General features: G+C 55.9%; 1 protein-coding gene and 1 long non-coding RNA gene across 2 annotated transcripts; one reads left to right on the forward strand and one right to left on the reverse strand.

Annotated features, from left to right (window-relative positions):
* Positions 1-3618: 3618 nt before the first annotated feature.
* POP4 (POP4 ribonuclease P/MRP subunit) lies at positions 3619-10895 on the reverse strand. Its single transcript, XM_016211440.2, has 7 exons — positions 10747-10895; positions 9020-9072; positions 7832-8055; positions 6416-6493; positions 6223-6284; positions 4664-4765; positions 3619-3911 (listed from the first exon to the last, which is right to left on the reverse strand). Exons 1-7 carry the CDS (start codon positions 10790-10792, stop codon positions 3775-3777), a joined length of 702 nt encoding a protein of 233 aa, XP_016066926.1. The 5' UTR covers positions 10793-10895; the 3' UTR covers positions 3619-3774.
* A 3506-nt stretch (positions 10896-14401) lies between these two features.
* On the forward strand, positions 14402-17328 carry LOC107535873 (uncharacterized). Its single transcript, XR_001603082.2, has 3 exons — positions 14402-15261; positions 15575-15823; positions 16421-17328. It is a non-coding gene; the product is annotated as an uncharacterized LOC107535873 (long non-coding RNA).
* The last annotated feature ends 1178 nt before the right edge of the window (positions 17329-18506 follow it).

The raw sequence follows: 18506 nt of genomic DNA on the forward strand, positions 1-18506 counted from the left end.
ATGTCTCACGTGTGTGGAAGATGAGGCCACACACTGTTGTAACTCCCAAGTATTTGGGGAGATGTCCCACGGGAAACTATCTCTCCTGCTTTACTCACAATGCATGTTTTAGGGGTGGGGATGGGGACACCGTAGCACAGCCAGCTGCTGGCTTGCCTAGCAGGTGTGCCCACCCTGCTCCCCACCAGGCCCAGCTCTGCCACCTTCCTCATTTCTGGCTGCCCAGGGCCCTCCTTCCTGCCTGCCTCCCCGCCCGCCCTCAGCTGTGGCCTCCTGCCTCCTTGGCCCCGCCAGCCTTGCTTGTGGGAAGCTGTGTGCACCCCTCAAGCCTGTTTTGTGCACCCCTAATGCCAACACCCCGCCAGGCCACGGCCTCCTCGCTGGTCTCGCAGCTGTGGCTCTAGCCCCTCGCTCAGCCCCGGCCCACCTTGGCTCCCTGCTGGCCTGCCCGATGTTGGAAGCTGCCCCTCTGGGCCTTACCTCCTGCCTCCAGTTTGAAGTCCCTCAGCCCAGGTCCCCCGGGAAGCCTGCTCCACCTCCAGACCCTCCCTGCCCACCCTGCAGCCCTCACAACCTTGTCCCCACCACTCACAGTCCGTGCCACCCACTAGATTGTGAGCTCACATGGGTGGGGACCAGGTCTGTGGTGACCACACCCTAGTGACAGTATTGCTGGCCTTTTGGTCCCTGGAGGTCCAGAGCAGAGAAGAAGCCGAGATTTTGAGAGGCTGAGATGTTAACATGATGAGTTAGCGACACACTCATTTCTTAGGACTTCGGGTTTCTTTGCTTTAAATCCACGATTCTTGGGAAACAGGAATTAGGTCACCCAACACGGTGTTAGGAAATCAGATTGCAGGGGACATGCTTAACTTTCAGGTAATGGGCTCCCCATGCTGGGCTCGCACACAGAAAGAATGCATCCTGGTTAATTCTTCCAGCTGCTGGCCAGCAAATACCGTAGCGTTCCCGGCTCCCGGGCCATGGAGCACGTCTTCTGTGACGTCACCTCCGTCCTAGGTGGCAAAGGCAACCCTTTAAGCTCAAGTCACAGCCCCTGTGGGAAGGCTTTGCTGAGACAGTCCCGTTCCCATGCACAGGGCTGGCCGCCGTGTTGAGGGAGGAGCTGCGGCTCCGCTGGGCGGTGTAGCTTTCAGGGGCCGAGTCCTCCCACCGTGGAGTACCTGGAGCTGCCGTGAGTGGTGCGTCAGGAAGAGCCATGCACAGCCTCCAAAGCAGGTACCAGCCCCCGAGCACAGCCTGGCTGAGGGCCAATGTCCTTAGACGGCATCAAGGTCACACAGAGGACAACTATGGAGGCTCTCCGTCTCACAGCTGCATGGCAAGCTGGCACTGGAGGGAGGGAAGGGCCTGGTGACACGGGCTGCAGGGCACCTGGGACAGCCGCCTAGCTGCCTGCAGCGTGGAGGGGAGGGCAGGCATCCTGGGTCTCAGGGTAGGGTGTGGCCCTGCAGTCACGGGCCACTGGGGGCGGGAGGTTGCAACGGATGGGGTCACCGGCCAGCTTGAGGGCTGCTGTGAGTGCCAACCTTTATCCACCACTAAGGCCACACCCTGGGCTCAATGCTTTTTTCTAGTCAGACAACAAATATTTAACTGAACACTCACTGTGTGCAAGCCTGTGTCTAGATTACACCGAGGTTACCATGGTTATGACGGTGACGAGACAGACACGCCCCAGTGTCCATGGAGCTTATGCTCCGTGGAAGGGGGACAGCAGACAGGAGGTGCAGCCATTCAGTACTAAGTGGTGCAGAAAGTGCAGGAGGGCCCAGTCTGAGGGACTGCATGGGGCTGCCGAGCTGGGGCGGGGGGCTGGGTGCCAGGAGGGGCTGCCTGTGGCTGGAGGTCCAGGGGAGAGGCCGAGCAGGAGTGGCTGGTGGAACAGAGGTGTGCAGAAGTGGCAGGACACGGGTCTGGGGTAGGGTGCAAGACAGGGTCACAGAGGCAGGCTGGGGCAGGAGCTGGCCATACTTCTAAGGGTCCTGGGAAGTCACGTGTGGGTGTGGGCAAAAGAGCGCGTGGCACAGCCTGAGTTACGGGTCTCCAAGGCGGCCTTGGCCGGGCTGTGCCATGAGTGGGGCAGGAGGCAGGTGAGGGGCTGCGGCCGAGGAGATGGGGTGGGCGGACGAGAGCTGGAGCCAGGGAGATGAGAAGGGTAGAGGGGAACCACCAGGACTCAGTGGAAGATCGGGTGGGGCTGTGAACCCAGGACCCGCACATCTGCTGGTAAGTAGTGAGCACCTCTGCGTGAGGAGCTGTCTCCTCCATCTTCCTCTCACTACCTCACCTCATCCAGAGCTTAGTCCAGGGGGCAGGCCGGCAAACTTCCCCTGGGAGGCATGGAGGGGCAGGTCTGCACTCCTGGCTGGAGCAGCACTGTCTATGTGTAAAGTGACCAGGACACAGCAGGGCTGAGCCCGCTGGGGACACCAGCTCTGACACTCCAGCCCATCTCTGCATCTGCTTACTTAGCAATGCTTGCCCTTCACAGCTCAGGAAAAATTACCAAGAATGTTATTGACTCTAATTTTAATTTGTCTACCACTCTTGTTAATGACGTCTATTTAAGACATCCATTAAAGGCCCGTGAGGTTAATTAAATGGACAATTCCAATACAGTTCTATTAGAACCCCTTGATTAAATTAATATTATAGACATTTAACAGATGTCTTAATTAGGCATTAGAGCTAAGAAATGCAAACTAAATTAGAACTAAAGCCGCTGTCCAGAAAGAGAGCTTTTTACCATCAATTTATGGCATTTGCAGGGATCTTCATGTTTATTCTTCAGAACCTGAGAGACGAGCCATCTGACAATCTTTCCTGGCTTCCAGAAAGCGCATCCCAAGAGGCCACAGTCTTAGACCACAGTCCAGATGCCAGAGCTAGAGGAGGGTAGACACCATCTGGAGTCCATGGTCCCCAAACACCAGTGATTAGACGACCAGCTGGGGTCTCGGAGGACCGTGAAGCTCTCTGGGACCCAGCCCCGGGGTCCACCTGCAGTCCAGGACCTGGCTATGGTCATGTGCCCCATGTTGGTTCCAGTGTGGGAACCCAGGCCCCTCTCCAGAAACCCTGACCTACATTCTGTGTGGCCCTCCTTCCTCTGGAGCAAACAGACTTGGGAGTGAGAATGCTGCTGGTTTAGGCTCCCTGTTCTTGAACCTCACTAAGCAGAGCTAGACCTGTGCCCTCCCCTGTGGCCCCTCTGAATTCTAACTCCTGCAGCCATATCCCCATTAACTCTTCCCTGGCTCTGAGGCCGGAAGGTCAGAGCTGGGCAGCATATGATTTAAAGGAATGTATCACAGACACACTGCACCACTGACCCAGCACAGCCTGACTCAGCACAGCCTGTCCCTCCCACCTGGCTGCACTGCAGGAACCACCTCCAGTCTGGAGCCCAAGTTCCACGTGGTTTTATTATCAGATAAACAGCTGAGTATTCACAGAACATGCAGACACAGGAAGAGAAGTGAAGACCCAGCACCCACCATTCGACCAGCGCAGCTCTGGTGTTTCCTGCCCATCCCTTCTCCCCCTGGGAGTGATGAGCACTCGCCCCCCAGAACTATGCCCTACCCCCCGGACTCCGCTCAGCCAGGTGCCTCTTCCCAAGCGATGAACTGTTCCCACCCTGGCTCCCTGGCTGGGGTGGTGTGTACAGAACTGCCTGCCCCTCTCTCCACAAGCTGGGTGTCGGGCCTGCGTTTCCGCTTCATCGGTGCTGCCTTGGGCAGCAAACGCTCACAGGTCAATGGTTCCTTTCGCTTTGAACTTCTTTGCAGACCGCTCACTTGACCGAAGCTGGAATTTGCTCCCGTAAATGTAGGAAATGAAGCCGTCGGTTTCCATGGAGAACACGCAGTTCAGCTTGGGGATCACTGAAAGCAAGCAGGAGGGACAGGGAGAGGAAAAATCCTGGCAGGCTCACTCCACAAAGTGTCGTTCCCATGGTGCCAGTAGAAATAAACTCACAGGAAAATAGGGCCCGCGGGCACCAGCAGGGCTTGCAGGGGTCACTCTGCCACAGGCCAGTTAGTCATATCCTAAATATAACTCAGCACCTGACTTTCAGGGCTAAAGGCTAAGAGCCAACCTCTCAGAACTGGGAACTCCCAGGAAAATGTAGAGCCAGGTCTTCCTACACAGCCCAGAGGGGCTCCCGGCTCGCGCTCAGTGGGAAACCTGTGACCACGCTCTGAGGTTAAAACCAGAGCGAAAGAATCTGCAAGGAGATGGGCAGCAGCAGCCAGAGCAGCTCAGAACTGAGAGGAACCAGGCCTCCAGGCGTGGTTTTGAACTTCCTGAGTCCATGAGCTGCTCACACCCGCCCATCCATCCACTGAGCAGGAGCCCCAGCAGGTGGGCGGGGAGCTCACAGGCCTCTGGGAAGTGACAGGCTCAAGGCCAAGGGTGCAGTTCCTCGGCCAGAGGCAGGTGCTGCCTCGGCTTCCTGCCTGTTATGTGTTCAGCTGCATTCCTCCGGGAGGCACTGGCTGACCCACAGGGCAGCTCTGGTCTCTACTGGTCCCTGGAACCTGTGCTGCTCAAGGCCCTTAGACACACGAGGGAAGGCTGGTGACAGGGCCGGGGAAGGCCACACCCCATAGCACCCTTAGAGATAGTCACGAACCTTTCAGGCGGTCTTCTTTGGTGATGATTTTGAAAACGTGCTTGGTTTCCTGTAGAAGGATCCCTGTGACACCCACGTAGGAGGGGCATTTAGATTTTGTAACTGCAAAGGAAGAAGGCAGTTCCAGCTCAGGCCTCCACGGTGCTGGAGCTGCAGCCAGCCCGGCTGAGCCACGGAGGAAGGATCACGAGGGCAGCCACCAGCAGCACGAGGACTCCGCACCCAGCCCACACCGGTGCCTTTGCACAGCCCAACAACATGTCCTCTGGGGACCCACAGGCCGGGGGTTTAGGCAGGATTTGGGAGGCAAGAGGTCACACGTGTGTCCTGCACCAAGGCCGACAGTCAGGTTTGGACAGGGCCGTGCCACATCTAGGATCTGAATGAACACCATTCCTCATGTCTTCCCATGACTGCCCAGCTCTGGCTAGAATGGGATCCTGCTACAGGCTGCCTGGCCATGAGTGACATGAGCGTCACTACCAGCAGCAGGCTCCTCATTTGACCCCACCCCAGCATAGCAACAGACATTCACTGAGCACCTGCTGTGTGCCCTACGCAGGTGCTGGGCACGGCAGTGAACAGGACAGTCCTGGCTGCTGCTCTCACAGAGCTGATGTCCTAATCAGGGGGAGGAGGAGGGTGGGGAAGGTCCACCACACAAGATAGCTGTTTTCTGGTCTGACAGTGGATGGAGAAAGTAAGGTCAGGGTAATGGGGGCACCTGTGGTGATGGCAGACCTTGGGGAAGTGACATCTGAAAGGGACCTGAATGAGGAGTCACTCCATGAACACAGAAGTCGCCGGGCAGAGGGGAGGAGCAGAGGGAAAGGCCCCCGTGCAGCCCTGAGCCTGCTTGTGTGAGAGGCAGAGCGCAGGCCAGTGTGGCCAGACCTGGGGCCCAAGGGCCTCTGAGGAGCCCTCAGAGCAGTCGGGGGAGCAATGTGTCAGTAGGAAGGGGGTCGGCAGCTTCTGCGTGGTCCAGGGGATGGTGGTGGCTCAGATTCAGGTGCTAGCACATGCTGGAGGACTGGGGGAGGGGGGGTTAGGAAAGAAGACAGGTGGACACCTCCCAGGCTTTTGCCTGAACAGCCAGGGTGAACAGTGCACTATGAGCGGTGGTGGGGACAACTGGAGGGGTGCTGACCCGAGGAGGGGCCCGGCCTCTGTCTGGATGTGTGACCTTTCGGACATGCAGGAGGCCACGTTCTGTGGAAAGGTGGGCACTCGATTTGACAACCTGGGGATGTCAACTCAAAGCTGACATCTGAAACCACAGCACTGGATGAGAGACTTTCTGTTCAGGATGCCAGTGGTGGGTGAATGCCAACAACCTCTGTGCCCTCCAGGACAGTAGTCGGGTCCCATGTGGAGAGGGTACCAAGACCGTCTACAGGGTGTTCGGTAACTAGTGTTGGCCAGGATAGCTACAGCCATCTCTGTCCCCCTGCTGATCTGGGCAAATCCATATGGAAGGGACATTCTAATATCCTGACCATGCAACGCTGCCCTAGAGTGACGGCCGGGCATCGGGTGCCATGTGCTCTCGGGCATGTTACCTGAAACAATAGCGCCGTGAAGATCTGCCTTTAACAGCTTGGCCTGGATGGTCTGGGGCTGCCTGTAGGGCAAACAAAAGCCCTTACTGTCTACACAACAAAGTTCTGAAGCCGGCCCCCAGGCCGCATCTATAGTGATCAATCCTAAGGCCTATGTTCTCCCAAAGGGCAAGGCTTCAGAAATGCAACTCACGTGTCTGGCTTGAGGCCATTGCACAAGTCCCGGATGTACTGTTTCCAGAGTTCATGCAAAGGGAGAAAGAGATTGTATCTGTGACAAAGTCAGAAAGGGGTAAAAAGTGAGGCATCAAGAACTTGGGATTATAAAAGTACTGAGCTTGGCTTTATGCCAAGGACAACCTGGGGTCACCTGTCTCAGTTCAGGTGCTTCCACCTCTCAAACCTGTTTCCTCACTGGTAGAACCCTCTAGAGGCTATGTTTCTGCTCATGAGAGGAGGAAAGTACTCCTTCCTTTGCCCTTCATCCTCACTGCCAGCTGGACACTGCTGTGACAGCTGGAGCTTAGGCAGCCATCTGAGACCATGAGGCAATATCTAGAGATGCTGGAGCAGCCAGGACACACTGAGGGCCACACTGCATGGGTCCCAGAGGGCTGCAGATCCACCTGCCACACCAGCCCAGCACATTGCTCATCTGAACTTCTTTTCATGAGAGAAACTTTAGTCTTGTTTAATCCTGTTACTCTGAGGCTCTGCATTTCAGGAAGCTGCACTAGGTGAGCCCACATTAAACAGGAGATGCTGGTCATCATACAGGACCCCGGGTAAGGTGACAGGTCTGCCTGGAAGGGGAGTGGGAGAGTGGTGGGACAGATGGGAGGGAGCAGATGAGAGGACCTCAACAGCTTTCCTCTGGGGCCACTGTCACATGTCCTGGCACCTCGTGGGGAATCCATTTACATGGAACTGTGGGTGAGAGAACTGAGAACCTTAGGCTCAGACCTGAAGTGGGTTCTGGCGGTGGGGACACCACGAAGTCCATCTGGGCAGGGAGTAGCCTCTCCTGCACCCAGAGCCCAGCTGATTTCTCAAGAGGGGCCATGGACAGTCAGACTTTGTCTAGCGAATGTGGGAAGCTACTGGCTACAGATCTTGAAGTGAAAGTCTACAAACAGTCCTAAGGCTCGCACACAGAGCTGTGGCCAAGGAGGGTGCAGTGTCAGCAGGAGGAAGGAGCGTGCCCTCCCACAGAGCACCGTGTCCCTCTTGGAGGCTTCCAAAACACGTGGCAGCTCTTTGGCAATAAATCCCCAGGGGGTGATTCTGTCTAGTGCTATTAAAGGCTATAAAGAGATATATGTTAAGAAATCTCAGCTGCTCTTTTTCTAAAAAAGCTGAAAGACAAACGGCCTGTTGCCCTAGGCAACAGACTCACTATGGGCATCGGTCTTATTAGTTAGGGCTGGGATAGAAGCCAGCCAGTCTCACCAGCCTCACTATTAAAAGCCAAACCCAAATCCAAACCCAGGCCCATTGGTAAAGGAAGGCTGCCCCCTGGTGGCAGAAGTGGGAGAGGCTTCCCAAGTTCACACCCAGACTGGGCACTCAGACCCCTGGGGAAGGTGGCAGGAAGCAGGAAGCCCGGTACCTCTGCTGCTCTGGCTTAATGTCAAAGAGCCGCAGCTCCCTCCTCTGCCGGGCAGAGAGGCCCCTGGGTTTCTTCTTCTTTTCCTTCTGTTTCCGGCGAGGGAAGTACTCCAGCACCACGGCCTTGCGCTGCAGCTGGTCCTTGCGGGCCTCGGGGCTCATGTGGGGCGTGCTGCGCTTCAGGAAGGCCTGCACGAAGGCCTCGGCCCGTGGGGCTCCTGGGCGCTGTGTGGGGCGGGGGGGGGAATCACTGCTCTGCCAGGCACAGCCAGGACCCCATGCCCTCCCACCGGCAGGCTGCCTCCGCCAACAGAGGCTGCCACAACCTCTCATGTGTCAGGTGTCCCCCACCCAGGGCTGTCCAGATGCAAAAGTCACATTCAAATGCCAGTCTGTGGCTGTCAAACGACAGCCAGGCCAGATTCTGGCTGACTTCTTGCTTCTCTGAGGTTATTCTGATGATAAAAAACCAAACCTCTGGAATATCAGTCTTTCAAGATCTTGATTTCAAGGTGTCTCCCTCCCCATGAGTCGCCGGCACAGCTTCCACCACATGGGCAACTCATGGCGGCAGCCACCAGACATAATCCACAAATCTCACCTACGAAATGTGGTTTGCTTGCCCTCTTTGGAGGTGAAGGGGACACCAGGCTATGTCCACCTGAAACCTGCCCTGGTGGACACCTATTCACTGTGTCCCCACACAGTGGGAGATGACACAAATCAGGAAGTCCCAGGTAACCAAGCCTGACTTTGGCATGAAGGGAAAGGGGACAAGCATATGGAACAGGCCATCAGAACAATAGGCCTTGGCAGAGCCTAACACATGTACTGGGCAGATGAGGAGAGAGACATGGGAAAGGACACCTAAAGCAGCACGAAAGGGCCCTGGCTGGTGTTGCTCAGTGGTTAGTGTTACCCTGTGCACTAGAGGGTTGCAGGTTCGATTTCTGGTCAAGGGCACATACCTGGGTTGCAGGTTCAATCCCTGGCCTCAGTTGGGGCACGTGAGGAAGACAACCAATGTGTCTCTCTCACATCTATGTTTCTCTCTCTCTCCCCCTCTCCCTCTTACACTCTCTCTAAAAATCAATGGAAAAAATATTCTCGGGTGAAAGGAGCACAAAAGGCTTTGAAGCCACCAAGCCATCTCTGCCATCACCTCCATCATTCCCTGCCAAGCACCTACCTGAACATCAAGCTCTTCTGCCTCTTTCTGAGAGAGGGCGTGATAGATTATACCTGGGGGTTAAAAAAACAGACACAGATTCCTGTTGAGTATAAGACCCAAGTCTTTTTAAACTGTTAAAATAACAATGCTTATTCAGAGACGGGAGAAAACTGAATGGTACAGAGAGCAGAGTTTCAAACCTTTCTTGGAAGCTTCTTATCCTACCTTCCAGCCACATCCATCATAGAAATCCCAAGGGTGGGCTTCAAAACAGTGCTTCTCAAACACCAGTGTGTGTAAGAACCTCTGGGAATTATTAAAATGTAAATTCTTGGGCCCCATTCTCATATCCTGCACTTCTAGCAAGTTCTCAGGTAAAACTGCAGGTCAGCAGACCACATTGGGAGTTGCACTGGTTTAAAACACTGTGAATGAAAAGGGGCCACATACTAAAACTGACAAGTTCAGGGGAGGCCTGTGTGGTAGCCTTACAAACTCAGAGACTTAAAGTAACCACATAGGATGGTCTGAAATTAAAACTTTTTAACTAAAAGCAGTTTATGGTGGGTAGTCATGTCCTAGGCTAGAATCTCCCCTGACAAAAGTTAATCTTTACCCTAATTGAGCCTATTGTCTTTTTCACATCTACAATAACATACCTTTGGAATGTCAAAGTAAATTCCTTTTTCCAGGCCCCTCAAAGTATAGGTACTGCACCAGAGTGGAGGCCACAAAATCCCTCATTGTTACTGTTATTGTGCTAATTGTTGACTAACTGTCCTGTGCTCACCTATGTAAAAGAAGTATATGTCTATCATTTTACTTTTCATCCGATTCCAGAGGTTTCCCCGCTTTGCTTTCTCCCATCTCCCTAATCTTTCACCAGTGGGTTTCACGTAATCCACTTACATCTCCTCTTGATTGTAATGTAGAAAATAGGGTGCAAAACTGCCATTTTTCAAGAGCATTTTCTCAAACCGTTGAGATTTTGCTTCCCAGCAATTGTCATCATCAGTGTGGCTCAAATAAACTCACAGAAATTCTCTCTACAGGCTTGAATGTTTCTTACGTTGACAATACCACAGGTTAGAAGCCCGAGGAGTTGTTCAATTTAAAAAGAAGTAACTCATTTAAAAGTCATGTGATACAGATGGTTGTGATTATTACTTTTTGTTAAAAAATATTTTTCAGTTTAATGTCTATGAAACTGGAATGTATCATACAATTGATGGTGTCCTAAACTGACAATACAGTAGGTCTTTCTTCAAGCTCAAAATATTGACCAATGTGGTTTGAAACTCTCAACACTTCCACACTCCTGTTTCTTACTTAGTTTGTCTGAAGAAGAGAACTGTGGCCCTGGGGACAGCGTATGGGTGTGAACAGAACAAGGACAACACAAAGGCCTGGTTTAAGCACCCAAAAATTAGAAACCTCAGTTCACACTACACTCTTATAAATTTCATCCCAATCCCCTTGTGCACCCCTTTTACATTTGATAAAACAAACCAAAGTGGTTAGAAGTTTATATATGGAGTCTAGTTCTCCCTCAAAAGAAAGATGGAGATTATAACCTGTTTGTAGAGAGCAATTTGCAAGGCTCAGGCCCGGGAATGACTGCTTCACCTGTCACGGGCCCCTAACTTAGAAGTCTTTTCTGTAACAATACACATCTAGCGTTTATTGAGCACTCATTACTTGCCAAGCGCCTCATTAAAAGCTACACGTATTTTCTCTCATTATACCTTCCGGACAATCATTTAACGTGGTTATTGTTCCTCTTATGCGCATGAGAAGACTGAAGCTCGGACATGCTGAGATGCCTATCCTGACCACACAGGTGGGCCTTCGGAGGCGGAGCCCAAATCCCGAGGCGAAGCCGCCGTCCGCGGGGTCTGCGCCCCGCCCCCTCCCCGCGCCGCTCTCCGCTCCGCGCCCGCGCCGTGCGTGGGCCGGTCACTGCCCAGCGAGCTCCCAGAGCCTTCGCCGGACCAGGGTACTTAACGGAGCAGCAGGCTGGGCAGGCGCCGACCAGGCTCACCCAGGGAGCAGCGCTCAGGCCGGGCCGCCTGGAGCACACGCGCCCCGACCAGCCCGAGAGGAGGCCTCCAGCTGACACCAGCCCCGCCTCAGACGCGGGGCCGGGCAGCCGCGCCTCTGGACCTCAGTGCCCCGACGTGAGCTGGGGCAAGTCCACGGCAGTTCCATTCGCACCCACAGCGCCCCCCCCGCCAGCACCCAGGCCAACCCTCTCCCCCGACCCCGTGGCCCCGGCCCGCTCACTCTTCATTCTGGGGCCGCTTCCGGCGCGCTCTGATGACGTCTCCGCAGGCGCCGCTCCCGCGGTCCCTCCTCCACCTTCTTCAGCCGCCCTCGGCCACCGCGGCCCCTGTCGTCAGAGCCGGTGGTGGCGAGGTTCCCCGCGGCGGAGCTCGCGCGGCACGCCCGCGGAGTCAGCAGACAGACAGGCTGCGGTCCGCGGCCGGGGTCACGGGCGCCCGCAGCTCGCGGTGGCGCCGCCCGTGACGTCACCCAGCGCGCCGACGGAGGGTGGTGCATGCGCATGCGCATGCGCCTGGCGCGGCGGGGCGGCGGGGCGGCGGGGCGGCGGGGCGGCGGGGCGGCGGGGCGGCGGGGCGGCGGGGCGGCGGGGCGGCGGGGCGGCGGGGCGGCGGGGCGGCGGGGCGGCGGGGCGGCGGGGCGGCGGGGCGGCGGGGCGGCGGGGGCCCTTCCTCCCGGGGCTTCGCGGGCGGGCGCGGGCGCGGCGGGGGCGCGCAGGCTTAGTTTTCCCTTTTTTTCACCAGCTCCGAAGGGAAACTTTCAGACCGGCTCAGGCGCCTCCCCGTAGGGATCCGCTGGGCTCTGGCGGGCGGGCGGTGCCTCGCGGGCGCCCCGGGCTCTGCGGCCGCCGCCGTCCAGCGGGACGGGGGTCCCCAGGGCGCGCCCGCGCCCCTGGCCCCGCGCCTTTGCGGGGCGCGGGTCTCCGCCGCCGCCCTGAGACCGCAGGAGCGAGCCCGCGCGTGGGCCTGCGCCCGGAGCCAGCGCCCTTGCGCCCTCCCCTCCCTTCAGGCTGAGGAAGTGCCTGCGAGCCCGTAACGACGACCTGGAGGGCTTCGTTCTAGTGAAAGTTGTAATCCTCCAAGTTAAAAAAAAGCCGGTGTAGGATTTGTGTGTTTCGCGTGTGCATGTATGTACATGTACACACGCATACGCGCACATGCACACCTGTGTCAGACGTAGGTCCGTATGTATCCGTAGGGCACTTTTTCTTCCTTTGTTTCTTTTAAATGACTAAGCCGGCGTGTTTGGAGGATGCGACCTGGGCTTGTTTTCCAGACGGGGCGGCCGGCCGGCGCTGTGGGACCCCAGCAGCGCCTGCTTCCTGGGGCTTGGAGCACTCAGCGAGCTGGTGCCCACGTCGAAACAGGCCTGGCACCGAGTACCATCGTCTGCACGCTCACAAAGCTGAAACAGTCCCCCAGGCTCAAGATTATGGGCTTCCCTGGCCCTGCTTTGCCCTTGCTCTGTGTGCTGGTCCAGGCTGGTGTCCTCACAGGGGAGCCAGGGGGTTGCTGTTGGGGTGGGGGGTGGACACAGTGGCCCCAGCAGTCATTTGTCAGGCTCGGTGACGCGGCTGGAGAATGCCCATTCTGATAGAGTGAAGAGACTGGGCTGCAAGGGGCCATTGCTAACGTGGGGCATTCCTGCTGGGCAGACGCTCTCCTGCTTGTTAATTGGGTGCTTAGGCCACAAGGATTGAAGAACTGATGCTTACAGGAGGACGGGCTGGCAACCCTTTTGCTCAAGAGGCAGCTCCATGCTCTAGATTAGTTCAAGACCAGCCATTTGGAATTCCGGACAGCAGGGGCTGTCACACTTGGCGTGCGTGGCCAAACACCAGTTTCTGGAATCCAGGTTTCTCTGCCATTCAATCTCCACAAGTCACTGTGGGAGGCTTTCTTGATCCCAAGTGTCTGAAACACAACTGCAACAGAATCCTCTGGCTCCCTAAAGAGGTTTTACTCTGAACTGAGCCCAATGAGGAAAGCTTGGTTTTGGTTTCATGACAGAGTGTCTGAATGAACAGGGGGCTTTTTGGGGTCCTAAGAGATCTCCTTCCCTGGATGTTTGGGGTAGTTCCCGAGGACCTGGGAGGGTTTTTAGGGAAGTCACTGCAGGCCGCATGCTCACACGTACCCTTGCATCTTCTGACCTGTGCTCAACTTTGGGGAAGCAGCCATTGGCTCTGAGCGAAAGAGCTGCATGCTTGCATATGTATGAGTCCATTCTGGCCCCAAATATGGGAAAGGGGGAGGGAGAAAGGAGCTGATAGTACATCCCAGCACTTGGCACTGGGGCAGGGCTGGGAGCTAAGAGACCTCTCTGTGGTGTTGGACTCCTAAAGCCCTGCTGGAGGTAGTGGGCAGATATTTGAAGCCAGAGGAGGCTGCCATGGGGATGCTTCTGGCTTCCCCACAGCCCCTGTACTGCCTGGTGCCGGAAGGGTCAGGTCCTGGGAAAGGTGCTTTGTGTGGTCGGGTCCTGAGGGCCACTTCCTGCGGCTGGAGCCCTCAGAGGGACTTGGGCAGTTGAAGAGCTGGGCCATGCAGGCTGCCAGCTGGAGAATGGCTCCATGTCCAAGCTGGCTCCAGAATCATTTTCCATCTTCTCCGGGCCTGCATGTGTCCTCATTCGTGAGGCTCCTCCCTGCCTATCAGTGAGGCGTCGGGACTGGCCCCAGTTTCTCCGGTGCTGGTCTGCAGAGCAGTCATGGCCTGGGTGGGCTGCAGCCCCCTCTGTGAGCTTGGAGCAGCTCCTCTGTTTGTCTCAGGTCCTTGGACTCAGTGGGGACCCTGGGAGCCATGCGCACGGATGGAGCAGGTGTCTCCAGCACAAGCCTGGGGGCCTGTTGTTGGTCACCTTTGGAGCAGTGCTGCCTGTGAGGGTCGCCCCACACCTTCCCCATGGGAGCCGAGAGGCGGGGTGGGGGGGGGGCGGAGGAAGAAGATGGTGGAGGTACCAACCCCGGGGCACACTTCAGATTTTTGATGAAGGTCGAGTCTGCTGCGAAACTTATTTTTCTATATAATGAGGCTTTTTGATGCCCAGAGAACAGGCTTCAATATTAATCTGGACATTTGGACTCTGGCAGGTTCTACTGACCTTTATTATTTATTGGTTTGCTTCTGTCCCTGGGGAGGTCTTGGAGCCTCGGACACGGAAGCTGCCGCAGTCGCAGCAGGAACTCCGAGTCTGCAGGAGATGGCAGCCTATTCCAAGGGCTGAGTCGGCCGGGTTCCCGTCTGGCAGCATTTCCCCTCCAGCCTGTCAAGCCCCTCGCCTCAAAGAATCGCAGCCCGCGGCACTAAAACCACGGCCATCGGCCATCGGGGGCGGGTTGTTGCTCTAAACGATGAAGCTGGGTTTTGATCAATACCCTTCCTGCCAGAAGGAACAGTTACAGAGTCGAGGGGTTGAAATAAGAGGCTAAAGGAGAGAGGGATTGTGAGAGCCTGGGGAGGAGGCATGACTGTCAGTGACATTCAGAAATGGATGGCGAGTGACCGAGGTGGAGGAGTGGGGACCGCTCCTGTTTCAAGTGGGGCGCGCCGCTGTGTTTGCTTTGGAGGTGCCCTTTCCCCTTTTACTATGAAATGATTTTCTACCCAGTGACCTTATTACCAGGGAAAGAGACGGTTGCACCACTGAGTAATGCAACACTGGGCAGCGATGTATTGACATGAGCTCACGAATTTCATGTGATAAGTGTCCTTTTTTCTGTGTTTACAGAGATAGGAATTGAGACAGAGGAAGCTGAAGTTACTTAGCAAAATTGCTACCAATTAAGCTTTATTTACTTTTTCGACTTTAGAGAGAATGTGGTGACATTTATTTGTGACATCAGGGTTAGGAACCTCTTAATTGCAATTTTCTCTCCTCCTTCTCAAGGGACAGGAAGTGCTTGTGGCAGAAGTCGAGGCTGAGAGGACCGAGGAATGGTGAGTGCCCACTGCCTGTCATAATCCCGACCTCAGCGCTTGGACACTGGGACTCACAGAGACGAATGCCTGAGACCCCTTGGAAGGCGGAGGGCTGCCTCCTGCGGGCCAGGAGTGGGGCCTCCCTCAGCGCTGCATTCCAGAGTCACCATCACCAGCCCCCACGGCCTGTCCCAACCCTGTGTATAGCCACAGACCAGCTCTGGCCCCAGGGGTCCAGGGTGCCTGGAATTCCAACAAAGGAGAGTCTTTCAAGAGGAGGTTGGTCTCTCCAGTTTCATTTGGAAATGCGGGTACCCCCATTGAAGGTAATAAATAAAGCCTGCCCAGTGACAAGGTGGGCTGCTCACCTGGCAGCCATCACCTGCCGGGAGCCCCTGGGGTGGAGCCGGGGCCAGGGGGTGACATAAGGGGGGAGATGGGACTGGCCACACACTTTACTGATTTTACCCTTTGGCTCCACAGTGGAAACCTGGATGTGGACAAGTCCTGGGAGCTCAGCTTCTCTCTGTTGGGCATAACTGGGGGGGAAGGAAATTGTTTTCCTTCTTTCTTACTCCGTGGTTCCCCCTAGGCTGAGGATCTGCACCAGCTACTCAGGGGCCAGTGGGGGAGCCCATGGATGCCCGACACCCGCCTTGTTCCCGGGCAGGCCCATGCTCTGCGTGCCCCAGGCTGGGCGCTTTGGGAGGAGCCTGACTTCCCCTCCCTCCCCAAGACACAGCTGCTGCCCCAGCTCCTCACTCTGCCTGAAAGGTGGCCTGTTATGAACGCAAAATCCAAACAGAGAACCAGTCCTTACATACATGAAAGCCCAGGGGAGGTATGTCAATTCATCCAAGTGCCAGGAGGCCCTTCCTCTTTTTTCTTTAATTAGGTAATTGATCAGCAGCATTGATCAGAAAAAATGCCTGGCTGACCATATTCTCGGATGAAGGTCAATGATGTTAATTTTCAGTCTATCAGTTTCTGCCTCGGGCACTCAGTGGAAGGGATAAAGCTGTGCAGGGTGTCTCCGGGTGGGACCCAGGACAGCTGTGCCCTCAAAGGGGCTCCAGGAGACTTGATTTCACCAGCCTATGTGACAGATTACAAAAAGGGAAATCGCCATAGACAGACTCTTTTTTTTCCCTCTGGCTCAAATGCTGGGCCTCCCTCCTGAGAGGGAGAGGTGGCTGAGCAGAGTGTGAGCGGCCCCCTTGCCTCGTGCCTGGATCCAAGCCCCCCTCTTCCCTCCAGCACACATTTCCTTCCCTAAACCCCAGATCTTGTCAGCATTGTGAGAAAACCTTAGGCTGAAAGGCGACAATCACCTGCCTCAAATGCCAAGAAAGCCAGAAATTGCCCACAGCGAAGGTTCTAGGGTTTTGGTTTGTTGACTATTGCTTCCTTCTAAATGTCACGATTCTTTGTGTTTTAGCTTCTTGAAGGTATGCCTTCGACAGTCTCATCAGTCTTTGGAAATGGCAGCTGTGTTTGGTGCCTGCCCAGGTCCTGTCCCCTTCCTACTTTGGTGTGTGTCAGCCCCACTTCCAGCACCCGGCACCTGCACCTCTTTGCTGAGGGCTCCTCTGCACCCAGTCACCATGCTAAGGGTGCCGGGAGAGGTTCTCAAGGACACTCTGGCTGGTGTGGAAACGCCCAGCTCCTTTACCCTGTCGGGGGGTAACTGAGAGCCCCCCACAGGATCAGTCTCACACACCTTGTCCTTGAGCACCTGGATGTATAACTTGTTTACCTGGGACCACCTTTCCCCAGCTGCAGGGCCCTAAGCAGAGGGAGGGGTTGGTGAGGGGGAGAAGACTGAAGCGCGTGTGACAATGGGCAGTGGTGGCTCTCAGCCTGGTTCCAGCCCTGTTGTGAAGCTCAGCTTCAGTCGCCCTTGGGTTCCCTGAGGACCCCCTTGTTGGCCTCTGCTGCACCTGAGCTGGGGCCTCAGTCAGCATCCAGAGTGCCCACCGTGGATACGAAGTCACATAGGGTGGAAGGAATGTCCTGCGTGGCACAAACAGTGTCTGCTGCAGTCACAACAAACAACAGGTCACATCTCATCCCTGCGCCTGAGTAACCAGATGTGGGAATTAGCAAACTGGAGTGGCTGAATAACGGTTCCCAGTGTGTTTGCAAAGGAGCTTCTAGTACAAACTCCCCTTCCGCCCTCCCCAGCGGCACACACTGGGGAACTGGGTGCGTCACTTACGGGAACAGCAAGGACAGAGCCTCGGAGCTCGCCTCTGGGCTAACGGTTCCTATTGTGTAGAACGTGCTCGTGGCAGCATCCAAACGCACGCATCTCTTCAATAAATAAAGCCGATTGCTAAGGTCTTTCACCCCTGCTAGGTCATGGCCTCAGCCCCTACCTCATAGCGTCAGGGGGGAGCAGTGGCACATTGCTCACCTACTTGCCCGATTTCCCTCTTCCAGGCTGTCAACAAATGCCTCCTTTGGACCCGGGCCCGCCTTTTCATTTGCCAAGTATTGGCGCGGTCCTGCCTGTGTCCCGGCGAGTGTGCGCAGAACCCCAGCTCTGACGGCTGAGTGAGTTTTCCTTGTTATTTTTGATTTGTGTGCCTGGCTCCCTCGCATCTGGCTCCATCATGGCAGGTGCCCTCTGATCGCGTGGCGAGGCACTGTCCCCCAGGTGTCACTCCCTGCGAGGACGCTGCGTGCCACAGTGCTTCCCAGAGACGCGTGGGCTGAGACGCCACACAGGCTGCCTTCGCACAGACACCCTGAGACCCACGGGGTCCTGTTCCCACAGCCCAACACATCCCACGAGAAGATGCAAGGAGGCCACCCCTTGTGACAACAGCTCGTGAGAACACTGAGCCTGGTGCACACGGCAGCAGCTCTGGAGTCAAGACACCCAGTTGTGTCTGGCTCATGGTGACTCTCCAAGCGCCAGGGACAAGGCAGAGGCCTCAGAAGGCCCAGCTCAAGTGCCACTTCAACTCATTTTGGGGGCATTTGATGGGCTGCTGCCACCCCTCCCCACACTCTGTCACGTTAGTTATTCCTCCCTCCAGGTGCCTTTCTACTGCATTACTGGGCTGATCTCGGTCAAATCTGAATCCCAGTGCCTGTGCTCAGCCTCCTGCTGGGCCACCTGCTCCTTTAGGGTGGGGGGCTTACAGTCATTTGTTGCTCCTACACAGGGCTGTTTCAGGGCAATAATTACACAGGGCTGTTTACCGAGCAATCATCAATGTGTATCTGTTGAATGAATAAAAGTAGCTAATGACCAAGCTTTGCAGACGTCCCACATCCCCAGCCCCCTTTTCCCCGGAGTCCTGCTTGCCACCCCTCCAGTGTTTGGGCCAAACAGAGCCAACTCCTTTGTGCCATCTTTTGGGGCCGTGGGTGTGCAGGTTGCCCACTCAGATGTGCGGGCTCCCGCCTCACCTGCTCCATGCCTCCACCCCAGCCGCCCTGGGGCCAGTTTTGAGAAGCATCGAGCGCCCTGAGAGCCTCTTTCCACAGAATAAATGTTCTTATGAAAAACGCTG

This window comes from Miniopterus natalensis, chromosome 18, assembly GCF_054644295.1.
Source record: "Miniopterus natalensis isolate mMinNat1 chromosome 18, mMinNat1.hap1, whole genome shotgun sequence".
NCBI lineage: Eukaryota > Metazoa > Chordata > Mammalia > Chiroptera > Miniopteridae > Miniopterus > Miniopterus natalensis.